The sequence below is a fragment of the Labrus mixtus genome, chromosome 3, assembly GCF_963584025.1.
Source record: "Labrus mixtus chromosome 3, fLabMix1.1, whole genome shotgun sequence".
Taxonomy (NCBI): domain Eukaryota; kingdom Metazoa; phylum Chordata; class Actinopteri; order Labriformes; family Labridae; genus Labrus; species Labrus mixtus.
The window spans coordinates 18,461,651-18,486,170 of NC_083614.1; the positions used below are offsets into that span (position 1 = coordinate 18,461,651).

At 40.2% G+C, this 24,520-nt stretch overlaps 2 protein-coding genes across 5 annotated transcripts; one reads left to right on the forward strand and one right to left on the reverse strand.

Annotated features, from left to right (window-relative positions):
* The first annotated feature begins 78 nt into the window (after positions 1-78).
* Positions 79-1,560, forward strand: LOC132963151 (small ribosomal subunit protein eS27-like). Its single transcript, XM_061033510.1, has 4 exons — positions 79-222; positions 607-715; positions 826-936; positions 1,054-1,560. The coding sequence occupies exons 1-4, from the start codon at positions 217-219 to the stop codon at positions 1,080-1,082; spliced, it is 255 nt and encodes an 84-aa protein (XP_060889493.1). The 5' UTR covers positions 79-216; the 3' UTR covers positions 1,083-1,560.
* tpm4a (tropomyosin 4a) lies at positions 1,427-24,140 on the reverse strand. 4 transcript variants are annotated; one of them, XM_061033506.1, is made up of 9 exons: positions 23,806-24,139; positions 21,655-21,780; positions 6,569-6,702; positions 6,344-6,461; positions 6,175-6,245; positions 6,002-6,077; positions 4,810-4,872; positions 4,311-4,380; positions 1,427-2,764 (listed from the first exon to the last, which is right to left on the reverse strand). In XM_061033506.1, the coding sequence occupies exons 1-9, from the start codon at positions 23,917-23,919 to the stop codon at positions 2,682-2,684; spliced, it is 855 nt and encodes a 284-aa protein (XP_060889489.1). In that variant the 5' UTR covers positions 23,920-24,139; the 3' UTR covers positions 1,427-2,681. The 4 variants fall into 4 exon arrangements, with proteins under 4 accessions (XP_060889489.1, XP_060889491.1, XP_060889487.1 ...); XM_061033504.1 differs by lacking the exon at positions 1,427-2,764 and adding an exon at positions 3,064-3,610 and having other exon boundaries at positions 23,806-24,140; XM_061033508.1 differs by lacking the exons at positions 21,655-21,780; positions 23,806-24,139 and adding an exon at positions 15,762-16,337.
* Positions 24,141-24,520: the final 380 nt, after the last annotated feature.

The window sequence follows — 24,520 nt, forward strand, 5'->3', positions numbered from 1 at the left end:
ACAAAACATGAACCAATTCTGCAGGTATAGTTTTATTAATGTGCCACCTCTGAAGAGAAAGACTCCTCCTCTCAGTCTCTTCTGGTATTATATTGTAAACCTTCACAATCACAACAGACGACAGCTGACTCTGTAGAGAGACGCACCTTGAACGTGAACATCGATCCTATTGTCGTATTTGCATTGGAAGACATACCTGAAAGATTCGAGCAAAAAATGCCTGTAAGTTAAAACTTTTTAAACCCTTACTTTTGTTTTCTGGTTAGAAACGTTACAAGAAAGCGTCGGTCAGAAAGCCAGTTGTCTACCATTAATGAAAAAATAAAATAATATCAAATAAAAGAAGTATTACTGAGTAGTTGTTTAGGATGAAGCACGTCAATAAATCGTTATTTGTATGCAATAGCCTACACAGGTGTAGCTGTTCGGATTTGTGGGTGGACTTGTCTGGACATGTTTTTGCTCTAAATTGCAATATAGTGATCAGACTGTAGAGGTCGTTACAGTAAAATCCCAAAACCAACGACAGGTCAATTCAGATATGTAAGAAAAAGTCTGCCGGATTTAAAAAAAAAAACTTTTAACCTGTTCTGATGTCGGTTGCAGCTTGCTAAGGATTTGTTGCGGCCCAGTTTCGCAGATGAGAGGAGAAGACACAAGAAGAAGAGGCTGGTACAAAGTCCAAACTCCTACTTCATGGATGTTAAATGCACAGGCAAGGGATTCTCCACTCATATAATCTTTTCTATTGAGGTTCTAATGTGTTATTAAATGAATGTGCTTTAAAACTAGGCTGCTGTCTTAATGTATTGCTATACCTTCCAGGCTGCTACAAGATCACTACTATCTTCAGCCATGCTCAGACAGTGGTACCTTGTGGAGGGTGTTCTTTAATCCTCTGCCAGCCTGGAGGGGGCAAATGCAAACTAACTCCAGGTGAGAAAAGAGTCACAAAACTGTTAGGCTGCTTCTGTTCCATTCTACCCCTATTTTTTTTATCTTGCCTGTGATAAGATACATACAGTAATAGTTTTGTTTTTTTTGTCCTCCCAGGCTGTGCCTTCAGAAGGAAACAAACCTGAGCAAAAAATGTGGATGCACCCATGTCAGGTGGCAAAATGGACCATGGATATATAGTCTGAACCTCACTTGATCTAAAGTGTATGAATCCTTGGAGGAAAAATATCACATACAAGTATCTTGTTGATTTGGAGTGAAATTGAATAATTCTATTAGGGTTTCATTGGACAGGGGGAGACTTGAGAGCGCAAGATAAACTTAAATTGTTTTCTTTCAAGTGTGGTCAGATTGAATGAAATGTGTAACATAATTCTACAATGAAGCACTTATTGTTTTAATGCACCTTTTGAATAAGTCAAATGGGATTTTAGTCATCCAATTACAAAAAAAAGTCAAACAAGTCATCATTTCTGTAAAACATTTATTAGGTTGACAAAGAGTGGGGGTGGTGAATGAAATATTCCAAAATGGTCTTATGGCCCTGGCGAGAGATGAAACCACGATGACCGTTACAAACAAAAATAAAAAATTTTAAGGATTTATTGTCTGCGTCATGTGTGTTCTTTGGTCTTGAGAGTTCATCTTGGCATAAAGAAGTGGTGTAAATGAAACAAAAAAAATAATAATCAAAGTAATACAATTTGTCACATACCTAACATTATTCTACTATATACAACAAGTATCCAAGGTTGATAAAACTTGACTGAGCTTCCAGTGGTTTTGGTTTAGCTCGCTTCGGTAATACAAAGTATTGTAAATCTAATTCAAATTGGCTACATTACTGCATATTGTTGGCATTTATGCAGACTGTCATTGGTCAGGTCAAGCTCAAGGAAAGGTAGTACAGCTTAAAAATGCATGTCAGAGTTTAGAAACTACATGCACAACTCCCAGGCTCCGCACAGATTCCCACACCAACAACAAAGTAGATAAAAATATGCACATACATTTTCAGTGCACCCTCAAAATGTAGGCCTCAGGATAAAAGGAGTTTGGAAGAGGCTTACTAATTAAATGAATGTAAGGATGTGCCTGGCAACGTTTGAAAACCTTTCCGTCAGGTCACCTGTCTATTTGACCCGTCCACCTGACATGCTGCTTAAAATCAAACAGTCAGGTGGGATATTGCAGGGTCAATACACCGCTAACCTGTAGCCCTTTAAGGTGGTTCAAAATGATCCAAAAATAAAAGTTTTGACTTACTTCATATTACCACTAGGGGACATTTGAGCCAAAGTAATGTAGACTGAGCAGATTCTAGCGCGTTCTTAATTGAATTAACCAGAAAAGGACTTGTGTATGTGCATAAAAAAATGTTAAATGGAACCAATTTGAGCGGTTGTTGACCAAATGTTCAGTTTATATGGGTGTATATTGGATTGCCTGTGCTTGAAAAAAAAAAGTGGTCAAAAAGGATTCTGGGGAGAATTTCTGCAATCAATGCTGGCAATAAAACAAGAAAAGATGTGGTCATTATGACTTCCCATCTTTAAAAAAGAAAGTTGTGCCTTTGGAAAAAAACAACAACATTAAGGGTCAAGCATTAAGTTTATTCCCCTTCAGTGGGGAATAAAGATTTTACAGCCCAAAATGTGGAATGGAGTTGTACATCGAAGGGATGTAACGTGACAATCTCATCCTCTCCAGCTTCCTCTGTGTGTTTATAAGCTGTTCAGCTCCTCCAGGGTCTTGTCCAGGACTTGATGCATCCCCATGTTCTCCTCTTTGGCCTCTTTTAGTTTATCTGGAGAAAGAAGAAAAGAGACATAATGAAGCAGAAAATAACACTGCGTATGTCTGCAGATTAATTCTCCTTTACAGGTTTGTTAAACAGCATCACATTCAAAACACCAGAGCCTTATTCTGATGACCATATGTTTGCATATTATCATTTTGGTTAAATTGTGCCACATGCAAAAATCCAATCACATGGCTGTGCCTTCATGCATAAACTGCTGAATGTTGCTCTCTGGCTGAAGACCGTTAGTAGATTACAGCATGGACAGGACTTTTGTTCTATACTTTGGGGTCTTCTTGTATTAGATGCTACCTTGTGTAAAATTCATAGGACTTTGGGGACACAAGTGATTTTACAGAAGTTTGATTAACAACTAAAATAGGGTTTTAAAGGTTCAAAAGGGATTGCAAACTTTGTTAATTCACTCCAAAAACCACATTAATTCTCTCACCTTGTCTCATACACTTGCTGATTTTTAGACAAATGATGTGTATCAAAAACCCTTTTCACAAGAGCAAACTGTTGATTAAGCAGCAACTGTTTCACCACTATATACACCTTGTCAAGAAAATAACATCAAGAACAGATAGACAAAAGCTGTAAATTAGGAAAGAGAAAGAGTTTAATCATTTTCTGCGTGATAACAGGGGCAGAGGACACATATACGATCCACAGAGAGACAATGAAGAGTCTGAAAGATCCATGACATGAGACAGAAAAGAGGAAGGAGGAAGCAGAGATGAAGAGAGAGAAAGGGATGTCAGAGCGTCTACAGAGACGTCATGTCATTGAGGGCATGGTCCAGCTCCTCACTAATGGCCTTGTACTTCAGCTTCTGAGCATACAATTCATCTGGAGGTCAGAAGTGGACGGGAGGTGCAGGCAGGTGTAGAGGACAGCAGCGACACAAACAAGCCAAGAGCAGAGAAAGAATGAGAGACAGATTGAGGTAAAGAGCAGAGGGAGGAAGGAGAGGACAAATAAAAAAAATAGGTCAGGCTTTTTGAAGTTGCAGAAATGCTTGGAAGAAAGAATGATGCACATCTCGCCTCTGCTGGGCGAGCTTAAAACATTCAAACCTGTTCTGAATGTCTCATAAACTGCTCCAACAATTCTTCAACCGAAGTTGCATATAGTTCTAAAGCTAAATAACCTTTACCCAGGAACACCTGAGCACATTCTGTCTTCTTGTTGTCATTCAGAGACTAACTTCCATTATCTCTGGTCTTAGGTAAGGAGTTTCCATGCATTTGGCAGCAAACACTCTCTTTTCCTAGAAACATATTCCCAGTGTTGCTGAAATAGGAGACTGAGGGGTCTAAGTCAAACTCAATGCATCTGTGCATGTCTTATGATGATTTAGAGTTAGCTGCTGAAAGACAGGAAACTCCACTTAACTATGTACTTGTTTATAAACGAACATGTTCCGCAATGCTTCTCATCTAGTAATGCTACTGACTGATTGAATGTGTCATAAAAATGTATATTGTTGTGACAAACCAAGTAGTGGAAATCTGCAGCATTATGACATGTGACAGAAGTGATCTCATACCTTCCAGGTCATCAATGGACTTTTCCAGTTTGGCAGCTGACCGCTCAGAAAACTCTGCACGGGTTTCAGCCTGACAGAAACAAAGACACAGGATGTTTCAAGGTAAAACAAACAAAACAAGCTTAAACACTGTTAATTCAACACAAAAGACAGGAATATTAAAAAAAATACTTTCTGTACTTTTGACGGTCAAACTGACGCATTAAACATTTATGTTTCTACAGCATGCACTTTTTTTAAGATGAGAAATGAATAATGATGCGCTAAAAACTTAACTAGGTCCATGGCCTGAATCAAATCCCAAAAGAGTACACATACGGTACATTGAGTGTGTCCTTGACCACAACACAACTGTAAAGCCGGTCTCAGAGATTTTTAAATGATCACAGAAATTACCTTTCTGATGTTTTTATTATTAAAACATTCAAATGATTCTGAAAGGTTATCAATTTGACATTTTTATGAGGGGAAATCTTCCTTCCTAGAGTCCTGAACTCACCTCCTTCAGTTTGTCAGTCAGAGTCTTAATCTCCTCCTCGTACTTGTCTTCTTTTTCTGAGTACTGTTGGCAGAGGCACAGAGAAATAATATTACCTAATCAGTGGCAGAGACACAAACACAAGCTCACACATGCTTTCACCTACAAATGTACACCATTAGGACACACACACGCTTGCTGCATTCATCCAGGCATTGTAATTGCAATAACAGCAACCACGCCCTCTCTGAGGAGAGATATGCAAGTAGTGACACAAAGGAGGTGAGGTGTTGGCCTGGCCTGGGAACATGCTGTGCTGCTGTGTTGCCAAGCATGGCAGGCCTGACTGGACAAAGCAAAGGCATGTGTTGTTAAAGGAGTGCAGTCATGTGGGTAGCCTGGCAAGATTTCATACTGCCTGTCTGTGCCTGGAGAGGTATTTAATGTAGCAAACAGGAAGAATGTGCAGCAGGTTTCTACAGGAGGTCGGTGAGTGTACACTGAACCACCTTCTGTAGACATTTAAACCTGCGTACAAAAACCAGTAATCGGTCTGGTGATATGTTATTGTGCAATCATTTATTTGAAGAGAAACCCATCTAAATAGTGACGTTCTCGCACTCTGATACGTTCATGTTTTCTTCTACACAACCTGAGATGAAAATAAGTGGTTGTGTCATAAGTAGGGCCTGATGATACACAATTACAAAGGAGGTAGTTTGAAACAACACTTTGGTTATGTGGTATCCCTCCCTAAGGACGGGTCACTCAAATTACCATCCTCTGATCCAGCCCAAATGATAGCATACAGAGAAGTGAAGATTAGTATGTGTTCACTTTACTGGTGTATAGATTTAGGCTGTGTATTTGTGAAGAGAATAGAAGTACCGTAACTTTATTAACTTTCAGTTAGCTTGTCCTAATGTTAGCCAGTAGGTTTAGAAAATGATTACCGGTATTATCAATACACCTCTAGCTGGCCAAAACATTATCAGCGAGTGAATGCATCCCACCTTATTTTTTTAAAAGTTTGCCGCTAGCCTTACACAATGGCCTCATATACTGATGCCTTTAGTCGTGGTGAGAAAAAAACCTCGAGATATTGCTCAGAAGGCAATTCATCAATTTATTGTGGTAAATCTGTGAATGTATTTCCGCTGCAAGGTGTACTTTTTGTTATACAGCTAACTCACATGTCACACGACACACCTACCTTCTCAGACTGAGCTTCTAAGGACTTCAGGTTGTTTGTCACATTTTTCAGCTCCTCCTCCAGGTCAGAGGCTTTACTGTGGAGAGAGACAGGCAGGGTTTTAATGGCGGGGCAACGAACAGGTGAGAGGGTTTGTGTCTTCGTGCTCGTGTTTCTGTGTCAAATGTTTTTACACTTCTGAAAGCTCGGCCCTATCCTCTGCTCTCTCAAGTTCCCCCTCCAAGATCACCAGCTTACGGGCCACCTGTGACAGATAACAGTAAAAGGATTAGACCTAAATTGGCCGGGTGGTGGAGCATCATCAATATGTAAGGATGCCAGTTTGAGTGTTCAATGTGTCACCTCTTCATATTTACGATCGGCCTCCTCAGCGATGTGTTTAGCCTCTTTCAGTTGAATCTCCTGAAGCTCCATCTTCTCCTCGTCCTTCATCGCTCGGTTCTCGATCACCTTCATCCCTCTGATTGGGTGAGGGGGGGGTGCAGATTTACAATAAATACTTCACACAAATCGAGCAGCAAAACAATCAATTCATGTTTAACCTACTTTCATTTGATTTAAACTGACCTCTCGCTTTCATCTGCGGTCTTCTCAGCCTCCTCTAGTTTCTGCAGCGCTGTGGTCAGCCTCTCCTGGGCTCGGTCCAGCTCCTCCTCCACCAGCTGGATCCTACGGTTCAGAGCTGCTACATCACCCTCGGCCTAAGAGGGGGGAAGGAGGGAATAGAGAAAATGAGTCATTCATTCAACTTTAAATCATCCAAGCTGGTCGTCCATTCCCCTTCTTTTCTTGCTTTAAAACTGGAGACAAAATGGTAGAGAAAGGGCAGCGTGATGATAGAAAACGTATTTTTAAATACAGAAACAGTGAGAACTATTGTATGAGAAAAGGTCAGACTTTTTTGGAGTTGTAGCTGTACTTTTATTGTCTGTACATCAAAACAACAGTTTGAAAATCAACACTGTAATAATCCAGTACCATCACAGTTCTGCTATACTAGAGTATAAAATGAAGAAATTCCCTCCATGGTTTGTAAAATTAATTTGCTTAGACAGAAAAAGGAAGGTAGGGATGAATCTTTCTGGGACCCTATTATGTTTTCCCCTTCCTCTCTGTTTACTTACTCATATACCATGTGAAGGTTTAAAATCAGTTCCTTTATACTGGAGTCTGTCACCAACCAACGTCCGTCTCTTTGAGCACTTTGAACAGATAATCTCCCTGTATTTCCTGAGTTTGTCTTTACACCGAGGTCACATCCAGTGTTTTAAACCTCATAACTTCTGTTTTAAAAAAAAGTGACTGTGTGTTTTAAACACTGAAAGTTCCCAATGTGATATTACTTTTTGTAAGACACATTTCATTCTTAGTTCCTTTATGCTGTCAGTAAACCTAAGTATTAATAGATTTCAAACTGGTTGGAGGGACACAGTAATAGTCATGTTAAACTTATTTTACAACTGAAATTAAACAGCATCTCCTTATGCAAACTGTCACCAGTGTATTGAGGCAGCCGTGTCGGGGAAGCTACAGCAGCATTGGGTTTTTTTTCTAAACCGACCTTCATTTGTTTAAATGCAGTGAAGTGCCTGTAAGTGTGACGTCATGACTGTAGAAGGATATTCTTATCACACAGCTACTGGTCTGTGTGGAAACAATCATACTGGAAGTCAGACTTCACTATTACCAGAGAGAATTCTGACTGCCAGTGTAATGAAATACTTTCTGATCTAAGATTAAGATTTACTTTTATTAAGCCCCGCAAGGGGAAATTTCTGTTTTTACACTCTGTAAGTCATGCAACACAAACATAGGCTGAAATACACACACATGCACAAACAGGATCCTATGGACACGCACTAATGGAGAGACGCCAGAGTGAGGGAGCTGGATGACTGCAGGCGCTCCTGAGCTGGTGGTGGGGGGGATCAGTGCCTTGCTCAAGGGCGAAGTGATCTGGCACCTCTCCAGTTACCAGACCAACTTTCAGATTTGGTCCGTACCGGGACTTGAACTGGCGACCCTCCGGTTCCCAGCCCAAATCCCTACAGACTGAGCTACTGCCGCCATAGCTGTACAATGACGAGTAAGTGAGATGTTTCTCTGGGCCGGCTCATGTTCTACAAATCAATAGCTGAGTCATTCTGATCAAACGTGAAATGGAGACATCTGGAGGTCATTGCAGTGGGGCCTACTTAGCAAGACTACTAGCTGCTCAGTCGGGCTGGAAGGTACAAGGTACAATCCCTCTTCATATCTGAAGATTGAATGAAACGTTTACAAAAAGTCAATTTCCGGTGAATGCAGAAGTGGGCCAAGTAGGCTGGACAGGGCTTCTTCTCATCTGCCCTTAGTAAACAAAGGCATAGGGAGGAAGAAGAAAGCAAACAGACAACTATAAAGGCATTTCCTCTTTGTTGGCTGGAGAGTTTATCCAAGCACCACCTCCTGGGGAGCGGCTCTCAAGCTGAAAACCGGCCTAACTCTCTCTCTTTTTTAAACAAATGTTGAAATAAAGAGACTATCCAAGTTTATGAGCACACAACCTAACTACTATGACAGCGTGGCCAAGAGTACGCGCACACTTTTACTCTCTGTTCCTAAAACGAAGAAGCCGAGGATTTCTTAAACAAACACACTACTCTGTTAGTAGGCCAGGGTGACTCATTAGCTCACTGTTCAGTCCAGAAGTCAGCCCGACAGTCAGAGCAAAAGTCAAAGTGTCTGCAGTTCAGTTTACAGGTAGGTGAGTCATCCTGCTACAGACTTGACAAGACACAGTCACTGAAAGAGAGAAAGTAGAGAAAGGAAGCTGAATGGAAAAGAATCGCATAATATGTGCGTGCCGAGAATGAATGAACCTTCATGCAGAATATTCTTCCATTCTCTCATAGACTCAATATTTCAGGAAATGAAAGCATGGTTTCCTGTGTGTTGGCAGCTGGCACAGCCCCCATTTCAATTTTTTTTTTTTTTTTTTTAAGATTTCTCCCGCTTGTCTCAATGTCATTGCACTGCTGACTAGCCGCTCAGTCTTTCCACCTCTCCTTTTCTCTCTCTCTCTCTCTATATATATATATGTTTTTATGTCCTCTCCCAGGTCCTGCCCTACTGCACCCAGAGCTGCCAGGGGAAGACGGTGATATGAGACAGGAAATATCTGACCAACTAGCATTGACACATCTTGAAACAGCCAGCACTCGATAGAGGGAAAACCTAACCCTGCACGGAATGGATTTCAAGTCATAAATTGGTCAAACATCTTGAAATCTCTTTAGTAATGTTGGTTATGCGGGTCTGCATCTGTCAACACCACATCTGGCAGGTGAGAAACATTGAGTAGAATAAACCGGGTGCCTGAAATAACAGATATTGTTACTTCCGTGGTCCTGAGTGAAGCAATGTACTGTGAAGAATACTGTCTGACTCTGCACCCAAACAAACAAGCTATTCATGAGCTTCAGGTCGGCTACACTGGCAGATCAGACGCTATAATGTACCTCCAGACACAAACATGAAAACAGTCACTCTCTTTCTGTCAATCTCTGCCTCGTTCAAACACACATAATTACCGAGCTAGTAACCAGCTAACTTCCTCTCCTGTAAAATGGTTGTTGTCAGGCAACACACAAACACAAAGACCACAATTTTAACCACCATGGTTGTAGTATATCTACCCTCACATTCATGTGCAACCTGATTACTTATCTGTCATCAGATTTTCACAATCGCAGTGTGGTGGAGATCCCCTTTTACACAGAGGCTGCCCTATGTCGAGTCAAAATTCTTGTGAACATACAGCACATACTCTCACGCCTCTAATTCACTCAACCATGACGACGTAAGAGAAGAATTTTTCCTGTAAATCCTGAAGGTGCTGTTGGAAATACTTCTGCAGCTTAAGAAAATCATTCAAACAATGCTTAAAGTACAGAAACACACGCTATTTTAGAAGTATTTAGAGAATGTGTAAAAAACCAACAACAAAGAGAGCACCATGTTGAGGTAGAGGTGACAAATACTGGAACAAAACCTTAACTATAATAACATATAGTAACATCACTTTACAAATGAGGATCTTAAAAAAGTAACATTAAGTCATCTGCTCAAACTTCCTCTCATGTCCTCCCTCTCATTGTTCTTTCTTTCTCTCTCTCTCTTTCTCTCTCTCTCTCTGACCATGCCCCTTCCTTTAACACACATTTTGAATTCTTTAGCTGCCAGGGACGCACAGCGCCTTATATGGTAAAACAAACTATGGAGAATGTTTGTGGTCCAGTATCAGTAAAATTGTGGGCGCGCACACACAAAGACACACACACAGATGGATGTGTAAAATATGACAAGTAGCTATTCTGTTATCTTGCTAGCTTTATATTTAACACCTGTGCTCTCTACAGCCCTGCTGTTCTGTCCAAAAATGCTACTATAGCACAAAAGGGATAGCAGATTATTTAACATTTCAGGGGAAGAATGTGGCGATGGACAATCATCCCACATCAAATAATGCTCTCTGAACAGAATGACTGTTGACCACTACTTGCTGCATTTACATTATGAGAGTATGGGAAGCATGTTTTTTAAAGATCCATTTTGGGGTTTTTTTGCCTTTAATGGATAGAACAGGAAACCAGGAAGCGAGTTGGGAATGACATGCAGGCTGCCCACTTGGAGGACTATAGCCTCTGTACGTGGTGCGCGACCTAACCGCAAGGCCATCTGCGACCTGGGGAAGCATGTTTTGATACTCTTAGAGGACGCACATCTGGATCGATGAGTAGCCCCTATCAAATAATGCTCCCGGTACTGCATGGTAGCACATCTCCATGGGTAGCACTATTTGATAGGACACCAGCCAGAGCCCTATCTATCAGAGAGTGAGATTGAAACACACCAGCCTGCAAGCACACCTGGCTCTTAAAAGAGAGCTGATACTCAGATTAGTTTTATTCATAACAGCTCAAAACATATTTGAGGAAAAAGATAACAGCCTTAAACTGAGGGGGCAGAAGGGGGCATCAGGGGGGCGCCTTGGGCCTGGCTTCGTGAGTGAGCTGACTTCTACTGCCAGCTTCTTCACAGATGAACAAATTAGCGTCTTTCCAGAGGACATTTCACCACAGACATTCATATTTAGTTAAAAAGTATTTATAAAGCTGAGAGTTCAATGAGAAAATGAATGCTACTCTCATGTTTGTACAGTAAAAATGAAGCTACAGCCAGCAGCCAGTTAGCTTAGCTAATAACTGATTTTAGAGGTTCTTGTTAGTTTATTATGTTACTACTGGACAGAGCACGGCAAATCTTGGAGCTAAGCTAAACATGTTCTCTACTTTTCTATTCCCCTCTCCGTCACTGCTTGACTACATAGCCTCTAAACAGTAAACAGTCTACAGTTCAACTTGAAGACACAGTACTGTTCTGCAGATGAATTAGATACCTGAGTGTATAACATTTAATGTATTAGAGACAGGATCAAGGACACGTAAAGGAGGAATCTAATTATTGGCTTATTCCAGGGCAGTGGGCTAATGAGCTGCACAATGCTGCTGGGGTTCAGGCGAAGTTATTCCTGACACCACTGCACACTATTTTCAATGTGAACGGTGTCTGTGTTATCTTTCTACAATAAAGATCTGGCATGCAAAGACGTCTGCATACAGCACAGGCCATCCTGTCATGAGATGTGATATGTAAAAGACTGTCATTAAACTTCCAGGGAAGCATCACCATCAGCTCTTTCTGTACTTAATGACATTTGTCTCTGTCCATACTTGGACTTTAACACTTGATCTCAAGCTGGTTTAAGCTTTTCATTCAGACTCTTTTGTGTAATACAAAAGAGTCACATTTTGTAAAGGGGCACTTAAAGAGGAATCCACAATAATTACTTGGATGTAAAATGAAGAGGTAACTATATAAGACAGTTTACTTCATTGTTTTTCTCTATTAATAACATTATAATTATATTTTTGGAAATCACCATGGGTCTTTAGTTGTCTGGTGTCAGAACAAATAGATGTCAGATCATCTAAAAAAAGAAAATCTTTAACTTTGGCAATAAATCAAGTTCTTTTTTCTTTTCCTTTTTAAGCTGAATGAATACAAATTTTCGCCAGGCCTTACTAGCACCAACATGCTTACAGATGCAAAGCACTTAACACAAAATACATACATAAATAAAACAAATAAGTTTTGCCTGCATCCATTAAAAAGCTAAATGTGTCAAATGATACCTGATTATAAATTAACAAACCACTTGTTTTCTCTAAATGCGACTAAATGGGTGTATAGAAAATATACTAGCAGAGACTGTGCAAATATATTTTACTCTTTGCTTGGACTAGAACCTGCAACCTTGACCTACATAATCAGCTTAGCCACAAGCCACTAACATGGGAGTTTTCCCCAGAACGTATCAACATGTGGCAGTTATATTTGGAAAGTTGAGCTATTCCCAGGGAGAAAGTCCAGAGAAAACAGTGAAACCAGGAAGCAGTATTTTCCACAGGCTCAGCTGAAAAAAAAACCTTCAAAACCACTGACCACATCGAGCAGCATTCAGATGATACCATGAGTTAAGAGCTGAGGGAAGTTGTGCTTAATAATTTCCTATAATTAACTTTGAAATGAGATTTAAGTGGTATAAAACAAGAAGAGCTTTCATTTACTGTATGTAGAACAAAACGTGTGTCACGGCAATTCTTCACAGAGACTCACAGTTTTAAACCTAGGCTACTACAAAATATAATTTCAAACACATCCTCTGTGTTGGTTTTACCAGTAGAAAAATGGACTGTTGACACTACAATGTAATACCAGGTTGCAAACGTTTTTATTTCTGCTGCAAATTTTTTTTAATGGTTGGCCCTAATAGTGATTCCTTGGACACTTGAGGAACGGCACTTTTTTTTTGCACTTACGCATTGGCTTGACTAAATTATGCTGTACACCATGGACATGGGATGGAATTAACATGAATTTATGTAGCAACACTTAGTCCACTACACCCCCTCTAATCTTCCTGTTGATCAGGGCTGGAGCTCTGGGACAGGAAGTGTTGGGAGTAGAGGCACAGGAAGTGCTGGACCAGGGTCGGCAGACAACATCCTGGGAGGGGCAGCTGGGAGGTTCTGTCTGCAAACATGCCACACCGCAAACCAAGTGTCAGGTAGTCCCACTTCCCTTTTTACCCAGTTTTACATATGGTTTGGTATGCGAAACTGTGCGCTTTGTGGTAAAGCAATCAGTTATTACCATAGCAACAGTTTGTTGTCAACAGAAAATAGATGCCAGAACAAAGTACAAATTGTCATCTTGGCCTGACCCCTGACTCTTAACCTTCAAACAGAAAATAAACCAAAGTAAACAGTTGTGAACAATTTGAAAAGAGAAGAGCTCATTGAGAATGATGGCTATACTGTACACTGATCTTAGTGGGTCAAAGGAATGTTTCTGGGCTGGTGCTGGTGTCTGTGTGATCTGCCGGAGCCTCAAAGCATTATTGAGTGGTTGAATAACGTCTCCAGAAGCATTAGAGCAGCAGTAAAAAATAACGTGAAGCAACTCATTTGACTTTTGAGTGAGAGATGTGGCCAAGTTGTTCTTCTGATGCCTCCACATTTTCTAACAATGATTCATTACTTCAACAAACTCAGCAAGGTTCCTGTTTTGATCTCCCCGTGCTCCAATGAAAGAGGTTTTGTGCCGAGGAACAACCCCAGGTTGCCCTAATTATTCACATATGGGACCACACCAAGCCTGGCACATAAACGCACCGCTCTGTTTGACTTTGTATGCACATGAAGTAAGAAGTGTGACAACTGAAGCTGCTTTTTATAGGAGAAGTTACACCAAAATGCAAAATCCACTCTGCAGATCATGGACACCTCAGCAATAAAAAAAAACAAGTAGCACATACACATTAAGTTGAATGTATTCTATCTCTAAATTAAGTTCTACATCATTATCTTAGAAAATATGTAATGTTTTTCATTTTGCTCTTAAGTAGTTACTTGTGCAAGTCTATGTTTTGCACCAATGTGTGTTACAGTGTTTCTGAATCCTAAAAAAAATATAAAAAATTCCCAATCCTACTATGGACAAATATATTTGCACAGGTTGGACATTGAGAGGCCATCATAAGAGCCATAGAGGTTAGTGACAGACCTCCAAAATAAAATCACTGTGCAGCTGTAGTTATGTCCCCGTCATGCAGTGACAAAAAGACAACCAAGACCTCAAGCTTATAAACTATTAATGTTTTAGAACAAACATTTACAATGCAACTATACAAGTACATAACTATCTATGAGATCAATTATCCACAAGCTGACAAATGCCTATATGTCAAATGAAAAAGGTGTATAAGACTGTCTGTAACAAAGGGGTAAGTCGTACAGCTACCAGCTCCTTTCATCATGTCAGCTCCATATCTTTACAACCACTCCTTTCCCGCCCACTCTCCTTCATTCTGTCTACTCGTCCTATCATTAACCAGCTCCCATGCAAAGGATATGGCACCCTATGCCATAAAGCAGCACGAGAAACAAGTCAAAATTGTAACCTAACTGTCCTGCTAAGCATTTTTTTCATCTCTACCTTTTCTGAGACGCAACAACACTGTGATGTTGGCCGAGTCAAGAGACAGGCATGGTGACAAAGCTGGGCCAATACTCAGAGTAAAGAAACCAAACAGATGAGTATATTTCAACACATCCATGAGTCTACTTTGAGAAACTTACACACTTGTGTAACTTCAACAATGACAGGTCAAGTTGTGCTACTGCTGCTGATACTGTAAAGTGTAATGTAAAAACATGAAGGCATTAAAAACAGGGCTAAAAAAGAGTTATTGATTCTTCTAATGATTGATGTTTAACTAATGCCAAAAAGGTCAAAGTTCCAAAACTGACACGTACAAGGGTCTTGTTTAGTCAAATCAATAGTGCAAAATCTTCAAATGATCAGCTTATTATCATGGAAGAATAAAAAACATGACATTTTAAAATAAAGGTAGCTGGGGAAAAGTTTTTGTTTTGCCCTTTACACTTCAAAAAGTATGTTTCTGTTTAACGACTAATCTCTGGAATAGTTGAAGATACCATATTTCCAGGCTATCCTGTAGACTCAGTAATAACAGGGTAGCCATCCTACTCTCAGGTCTTATTTTCCTGTCATCCTTGGAGGCAGGCTGGTATGGCATGGTGCCTTCATGAGTGCTGAAACCACACATCTGTTGCTGGCACACATCCACCCAGCTGAAGTGTCACTAAGAAAGTCATTAAAAGTGTGAAAAGCAAATATCCCCTGAGAGTCACAATATTATCCCCTTAATCCAAATGTTGGCAGTGCTGAAAGCTGCTAACCCCTGATTAATAAGAAGTAATGGATATGGTTTCACGGTATAAAAAAATGACATAAGTAGGTATATCAACAAGTTATCTGCCCAGTCTAACCCATATAAATCAATTTCACAATAGGTTCAATGCTGTCTACGTGGTCTATATTATTCACAGTATTTTTTTTTCCAGCGGCCTGCATGTCTGTCAACACTGGGCATGCGCACAGACCTGCAGGAATCCAAACTTTTTTTTCCTTTTAGACCAACGCCTTGCATTGTGGCACCATCACGCCCGCGAATGAATCAATGACACGAGCTAATGAGACAATTTAAGAGCCTAACACTACCGAGGCTGGCAGATGACAGTAAACTTTTAATGACGAGAAACACAGCTAAGAAGGAGAATATTTGTCTCACTTTTTCTCGGAGCTCCCGTTCACTTTCCAGCTCTCTCTGTTTGATCTCAGCCTTCTCCTCTGCTTCGTCAGCCTGCTGCTGTAAAGACTGAATCTTCCTCTTCACAGCATCCAGAGAGGTTATACCTGCCATTGTTCACTGTTTGGTAACTTAATACAAGACTACACGTAGTAAAAAAAACTAAAAACGATTAAGACTAATTCTAATTTGTGCAAAAAGTAGGCTTCTGCTCTCTGCTTGGTCTTCTCGGAATAGTTTTGTAACAAGATAAAATACTTGTTTTAAAAAAGAAAATACTAATTTCCGTCCAGGGCCACAGTCTTTGGAATGTAAAAGAGGCGTTCAAGTGCAACAAAAGTTATATAACCAGGAAGTAACAGTGTCCAGGTGTTCTCCAAGCGTTTCTTCTGGTCTGTAGGTCCGATAAGTACATGAGCAGTACAGAAAGTTGTCCTCAGGAATGGTGCAGTTTTTGGTCCGGACACTTTGAGATTCAGAAGGAGGATTAGAAATCTGCGCGGAGAGGAGAGCAGAGAGCGCCAGACTGTGCCGGAGGAGGAGAGAGAGAGAGAGATGATCGGGATGATGAGGTCAGAGAGGGCGGGGCGTGTGTGTGTGTGTGTGTGTGTGTGTGTGTGTGTGTGTGTGTGTGTGTGTGTGTGTGTGTGTGTGTGTGTGTGTGTGTGTGTGTGTGTGTGTGTGTGTGTGTGTGTGTGTGTGTGTGTGTGTGTGTGTGTGTGTGTGTGTGTGTGTGTGTGTGTGTGTGTGTGTGTGTGTGTGTGTGTGTGTGTGTGTGTGTGTGTGTGTGTGTGTGTGTGTGTGTGTGTAAAAGTTGATCTCTGTGACCGATGTGATCAGTGCTACGAGACTTTGAAAATAAAAAGGAAAGCCAGGATGAATCACCTTGAGTTATTGTTGAGGCGTCTTGCTCATAGTTTAGATGTCTGGCACAAACTTCAACCAACCCAATCTTTAGCAATTAACAAACTTGATCTCGTCAAAAAAAGTTTCTATCCTCAATGAAAACTTAAAATATGATGTGCTTAATGCGGTTTTGTCAGTAGTATTGTACTTGTACCAACCTGATAATAAGATGACGGAAAATCCCCAATTCATGTTAAATAAAGTGTCTTTGACAATCTAAAAACTGAGTGTTTCCTTTATCAGTTGCATCATTCAGTCTTATCAAGGAGCAATCGCACACCTTGGATCGAATGAGTTCCAAATATGATCGGTATCAGAGTCATATGAGGACCAGAATGGGTAATGGGAAAGAAAATGCAAACTGTTGCATCATTACCTGGATTGAGCATCGACACTAGATGGTCACATTTTCTTCCCAGCAAATATTAATACATGACAGTTCATAAGAAAATGTGGAATGCAATACCGAATAATGCCATTGAGGTCATGAAGACACTATGTCATAAAATAATTAATATTATTGTTATTGTTGTTGTTAAATTTTTGGATGGTATGATATAATGTTATATCATTTATTACAATATTTTAATTAGGATTTGAGCATCATTTTACAGTTCATCCTGTCAGTGTTAGGTACTGTTGGAAGCTTTGATGATGGGCCATACTTCAGATAAAGTTCTGTTTGGGAATGACTGAGGAGTGTGCCACCTGCAGCGACAGGACAAATTGTATTTACAATGATCAAAAGAATGCCTGTATTTTTATACATCTCTGAAAAAGTAGAAACAGTACCATTTATATGTGCATATAAATTCTTATATGACAAAGTTATCCTCTACAGATTTACGAGAGTGACTACATATTGATATACACACATTGTTTAATAACTGGGCTATTTATAGACCTCTAATGCCTCCTCTGTAAGTCTGTCTAGTGAACGTTTTAGCCACATTCATTAATGTTTGTTTTCAGGGTTTGTCTAGAAGGAATCAGCAAACATCATCCGCCACCTGCCTGTCATGTAGATGATGTTTGTTGTGTGGGTGTAAATCAAATTGATGCTTCTTCTTCCATGTTTCTCTGTCAGCCCTGCTCGTATTTACCCTCTCCTTTTCCTTTCACGATTGGCCTGTGAGCAAACATGTTTCCTTGACAGTCAACAGGCGGAGCAGCAAACCCTCGGCACGGCTCGCTTCAGCTCAAGTTCAGCTTGAGATTTGCTCCTGCTGTCCTGATGAGGAGAAGGGGAAAATCTCTCCCAATCACTCTCATCTGTTGATTGAGCCCCTCTGTCTGATTTGCCCCCTTGCACCGGAAACCAGCATTGATTTCATTAGACACAGGAGTGTGGGGCTTTCTGTTTGCCTTAGCTGCATTCCTCACATACCAGAGCCCCCCCTGGCTGCTCTCTGCTTTCTCTGCTCAAAAGCCCCCCTCATTCAGCTTTTCCTTTAAACGGTAACTGTTGCTGCTGTGAATGTAGTTATCATACACGATTACACCCTCTTTAAACCTTGATGATTTTAGCATCCTTTATGCTGATATTGGGATCCCTCCGAAGAGAGATTCTTTGTTTGTGTTCTTTAACCATATCTGAGCTGTGACGACATAAATACCAGCACCAATAACCGTCTAAGCACAAACTATTTTCTTATGAAAATGCTTTCTGGGTCGTTGACTCACTGTTCTGCTTTCCCAGCCCCCTCCAGGTTTCTAATCTGGTCCTGCTCTGTGTGTGAATTCAGATGTGTAATGACTTGACTGCTGCCTTTAATAAGTGACATGTGGAGGGGAATTTAAGGAAGGCTCGTGGAGTAAAGAAGCTTCACAAGCTGGAAATGTGGAGTGTGCATAGTAAGCATTTGAGCATAAAACATACATACTTTTACTCACAGCTTACACACACCAATGACTGACATCATTATGGCACCATATGTGCTTTTGTGGGCCACTCCGTATTCTTTACCTGAATCAAATTCTCTGAAGAGGACTGCCAAATATAGGCCTATTTGAAACTGGAACAAAAAATATTTAACCCAGATATTTCACAAGATCTGTTAAAAAATCAGAATAAGAAAACAGGTTAGGTGCCATACAACATTTTAATGCAAAGTTTAAGTATATTCAAAGGATTTACTGAGATGAAGTTAAATAAAGAAATCATGTTGTTTTTCTTGTGTTGTTGTCTAATCTTTTAGTTGTCGTTAAGGCTCCTGTGAGGAGTTTTTAGTTGTTCATGAAACATACTGAAATTGATTCTGATGCCTCTTTATTACCAAAAGAAGAAAACAATACCATCATCAATGAGATTCATACATTCAATTCAGTCGTTATTAATGCTTCAAACAGCTGCCGTGGGGTAAGTTTCGTACAAAGGAAGTTACAGGATGCTGCAAAATTAGCTTTTGTTGACATTTTCACGGCAAAGATTCATAGTGAGTAACATGGTTGACTTTTAAAAGAGAGCAAAATTTGTTTTTTTCATCAGAAAACGCTACTTATGAATTTACAGAATGAGATCAGCAAGTGGTAAGAGATACTGCTATTTCCACAGTGGGCGCTAAAATCAACTCAAGACAATAGTTCCTCACAAGAGCTTTAATCAAAAGAGGTCGGGGAAAAAAAAAACAAGTTTACAGCCCCAGTTTAAATTTTGGCTACAGCCTTGCTAAAGTTTTACTTTTTCAAGGGGCATACTTGTTCTTTTAACTTTTTATTGTGACTGTTTGGACTGCAGATGGCTATGTTGTACGCTGCTATCTTTTAACTGTGCTGTCATTGACATTTCTTTTCAGCCCCCACCCCTCAAAAGGCTTTTGTCTTTTGCCAGGCCGTCTTTGTAAATAATAATTTGTTCTTAATGACCTGCCTTGTTAAATAAAGATGAAATAAAATACTTGACCCACTTCACATGTGAAAGTTCTCAGCACAATTCTCATAGTTTATTTAGTCACAGTGTCAGGATAATCCAGCGTGTCTCATCGTCTGTATGTCAGACACTTCCCTCCTCTTTGTGTGTTGTACAACATTGCATTTCCCTGGGATATCCTCCACAAGGCTCAAACAATACAACATCTCTGTGGAAGCTGCAGGGCGAGTTTTATGTTTTCATGACGCTTCTTCCTGCTTGGTTTGCTCAGTAACCTTTGTGGAATGGCTTTCTGGATTCTTGTTACTTCAGTGGCATTTCACTGCTTAACTGGCATGATCGGTATTTAAGCCTTATCTTGACATAATTGGCTCCCTAAGAAGGACTTGGTTGCCTCTCTCTCTCTCTGTCTTACACACACACACACACACACACACACACACAAACGAGACTTAACACACCAAAGCTGTAGGACCAACGACTGACAGATATACAGGGCTGTGGTTTATGGTTTTGCGCACTATCTTCAATATTATCCTTCCTGTGATTGTAGTTCATTATCTGATGGAAGACTGACTTTTCAAATGTTACACCACATTTACTGAAATGAGTTATTTCTGTACACAGATTTCCCCACAAACTGCTGACTTGGTTGGGTTAAATTTAGAGGACACAACCATAAGTGAAGATACATTTGACTGTGTAAAAGTAATAATAATACAGTCATTGGAGCTGTGTTGAGTCTGATAAATTGTCTCAAGTGATGTCACTTAAGTAACTGTCCTTGTGGAGAAACTAATTTAGACAATGAAAAGTCTGTGGTTGTGGATGTAGAAAAAGGGGGGCTAACAGACCTCTGGAGCCAGCTCCTCAACTCTGTTTGAGGCTAAAGCAGCTCAAATAGAAGCTACACTATAACATCCACCAATCTCCAACTGACCTTTCAACTTTAGAGTTGCATTTTGGGCAATATAGGTGTCAGGATTTGACAAAGAAGAAAGCACAGAGTTACAAAGAAAATACCTCTGGCTCAGCTAAATAGATATAATGCTTCTGGAATTATAAATAAAATAAATAGAAATGTAATTAACCTTTAGTGTACAAAAGATGAAAAGAAACCAGGGAGAGAGAGTGGGGAATGACTTGCAAAAAGGAGCCACAGGCCGGACTTGAACCCGGGCCGCCTGCCTTTGAGGACTCCAACCTGTGTACACAGGGTGCACACACTGACTACTAAGCGGTGCCCCGTTTGTATTATATTGCTGAATTATTTATTGTTTTATTTGAAATAACTGAACTTATGTTGCTGAAACATAATATATTTAAAGACACAAATACAATATTATTTAAATACAGTAGTAGTACAAGTACAACTACAGGTAATAACTTTACGTTTCTATAATATTCTATGTGTTGGTGTATCTGGCATCTCCATGTGTCCCTTTTATAGTAAAGGAATGATGTGTATGTCTATGTATGTTATGTGGAAAATACAATAGACAATTGTGAAATAAAACAAATTGTAATATAACTACTGATGCATTAATGTAAAATGAGCGTGTTACCACAGAAATTGTACTCGTAATGTGCAGTATTAGAGATGTCATGATCCCTTAAAGCTAACTAAGCTAAAGCTAATTTACTGGAATGAAGAGGCACAACCGTGCAGCTTGTCTGTTGACCTCTGCTGTGTGTGTGTGTGTGTGTGTGTGCGTGCGTGCGTGCGTGCGTGTGTGTGCGCGCGCCCAATGGCGGTTACTGTTTATACATGTGTTCATCTTTCAAGAGTGGTTTCACAGGAATGTAACAGTCTCTGAAGTGCTCTAAACCATCACTGATAATCAAAGTAAACCCACAGCTGGTGCAGGCTTAGAAACCATCCAACTGTGGAATGATGGCCTCTAGTTTTCAGCAGTGTCAGTGCAAAATCAAGAAATAAGGACAAGAGCAGGGGGCTTTACTTATAGGCTTCAATGCTGTTTAGGTATGGCTGTACTGTCAGTTTCATTTCATGTTTCAGTCAAATGAAGTGAGACTCCATTGACCCAGGGGTTGTGTGTTCAACATGAACCGTAACAGGGTGTGTGACTTTTTACTTACATCTGCAGATTTCTTCTCAGACAGTTCCAGTTTCTCCTGAGTGTCTTTCAGGCCCTCAGAGAATTTGTCCAGTTCATCCTCCGTCTGCTTCATCTTCTTTTGGAGGTCCAACAGTTCCTCCTCCATCTACAACAGGAGACATTGTAAGTCCAGGTCAATACACAGACCCTGGCCACTGTGTTAACAACCACAGTCTTTTATGCTCTTCACTTTTTACCCAATCCTTTGCCTCAGTTGGGCATTTAAACATTTTGTCCACAGCTATACTTGCTAACTACATGTTTATGAGGGACTAAAATGTATTTTATTCCACAGTATTATTATGTTATATTGTATTTTATATTGAATTCTATTCTATTTTAGATCACAATGTTCTGTATTATTTCCTCCAGTTCTGTTCCATTATTTGTTTTTCACGGCTACTCTGTGCTGTGCTTTTCCATTTTATTTGGTTTCAATCTATTTAGTTCTACAATTCTAAGCTATCCCTTCCACTCTGGATCTATTCCATTCTTTTCTGTTCTATTTTGGTCTGTTACTGTTCCTTTCCATTCAAATATATTTCTATTCATTCCTATTGTATTCTATTTGTTCCACTGTAGTTTCATAACTGTTTAAAGTAATATTTTCTTGGCAAGTTCTGTGTTGGATGGGCACATCTCAATCTGACAAAGTTTAAAGAATGAAAACCTAAAAAAAAACCTTTAAAATAACTTTTCCAATTAAACCAAAACTAACAAATGGAACTGCCTATTTTTGTGTATTTGATTCAGTCTGATGTGGTCATCATTTAGTGTTTACTTTCAGACTAGTGATAAAGCTCGGTAGCTGATCAAGGATCCAAGTTGTGTTCATGATGTTTCATAAAATTTAAATGGTAATGGTTTGGAATCAGTCTGTCATGACATGAATCCTGGTATGCAGAGCCTTATCTTCCCTCTCTCTCTTGCTCTCTCATGTACCAACACACACACACTAATGCACAGGGTTAAGTGTTCCCCCTAATCAGTGTTCCCTGAGCCCATGAAGTACTTCTGATAATCCTTCTGAATTCCACTCTGTCATTCTCTCCTGGTGTCTAAAAATACAACAATTATCAGTGAGAACACACATACGCCTATGAACATGAGCGTAATGTGTGTGTGTCTGTGCAGTATCCATTTGCATCCTTATTATGTGGGTGTGTCGCCTCTTTTGCAAAATTCACCTGCCAAAAAGGCTTTATGTCAGACAGATACTCCATTAACTCTCTTCAAACGTGTACTGAAAGAAGGGATGAGACTACTTTTATTCTCTTTAAGACCAAATGCTGGTCCTGGGTGGTCTCATCGGCTAATGTGGCCAAAGCCACAACGGCATCTATACCTGTTAAAGCTTTCTTTTTGCCTTACTGTAATCACGGGTAGTGCAGTTTTCTTGTAGCGCTTTTTGTTTCAGTCATTTAGTTTCTGATGTTTTGTTGTTCGAAGTTTTGCACAAAGTCAACTGTGGTAACCAGAGGTTGGCGCCTCCTATAAGTAGGTACATTTTGGTTTGAACTTAAGTAATTTTGTGAAAATGTAGCACAAAATGCAGACTTTAAAGTTTCAAGAGCTTGTTGTAGACTTTACCAAACCTTTTAAGGAGTGCTGGCTGTATCTGTTGGCTCCTTCTCATAACATGACAAACATTTGTTAAATATGCTGCGACTGATCTCCAAAAAAAAAACTTCAAATGATTGAGGTAAAGCAGTCAATTAGCTGTGAGGAATGAAGTATAAATACATGTGAAAAGTGTTTACAGGCTTTTCCTTTCGAGGTATGTCTGGTATGTATATCAATGTTGTGATTAGCTTAGGGAAATAAGCCTTTAAGGAAACTTTAAGTATGCCTTGTGTTGGGTTTGGATTTCTTTCAAGCAGCAACATTTTTTACAACTATGCTTTGTGCTCCAATTGCAGCTCATAAACCAAACAGTTAACACTTACCCTGACTACCAAATTGTTCCTTTTGTGTCTGCCAGTTTTCTTCTCTATAACTTTTTTTATAGAATTAGGTTTTCAGAAACTGATCAAAAACAGCCTCTTTGATTTTTTATGATTTTTGCAATTCCTAAAACTGTCTTCGTCCTCACTTCGTCCATCTTTTCCTGTCCTTCTCCCTTTATTCCCACCTGTTTGCATTTGTCCTCTGCTGCCTTCTTGTCTGTCTCTGCCTGCTCCGCCCGGTCGATGGCGTTCTCCTTGTCCAGTTTCAGCATCTGCATCTTCTTCTTGATGGCTTCCATGGTGGCTGCTTTGTTGGATTTCCTTCTCTGAGATGTTAAAAATGAAGCTTTAAAAAGTGCAAGTTTTGCCTCCAGGTGATGTTGAGATGTTGAGGTCTTATGTGCAGCACTGGAGAGAGCTGGAGTCCAACAAAGCTGCAGAGAAATAGAGAAAAAGAGAGAGAAGCAGAGAGGGAGAAAAAGCAGGAAGGAGACAGACAGAGTTGTGGACAGGGATGCAGGATTGAGCCCTATATGGGTAGTTATTTAAACTGCAACAGAACCTGCCTCCTCTCTCAGATCACCCCCCCCCCCCCCCTCCCCCACCTCCACCTCCCTCTCCATCCATTTCTCTCTCACTCACCACTCTGCGTCCTGTCCATCCTGACTCCCTGGCTATCGCTCTCTCAGACACGTACTCCACCCTATCAAACCATTCATCCAAGCTCTGGCCTCTCCACTCCACTCACACACTCTTCAAACGTGCCTGATCTCCTTATTTGGGTTGTTTTGTTTCCAGACAGAGCTTCAACAGGAGAGAGAAAGAGAGAAGCGCAGGTCCTGTTTCCACATTTAACCTCCTGTTAGTGGATGAAGAAAACATGTTGGCACACAACATCTC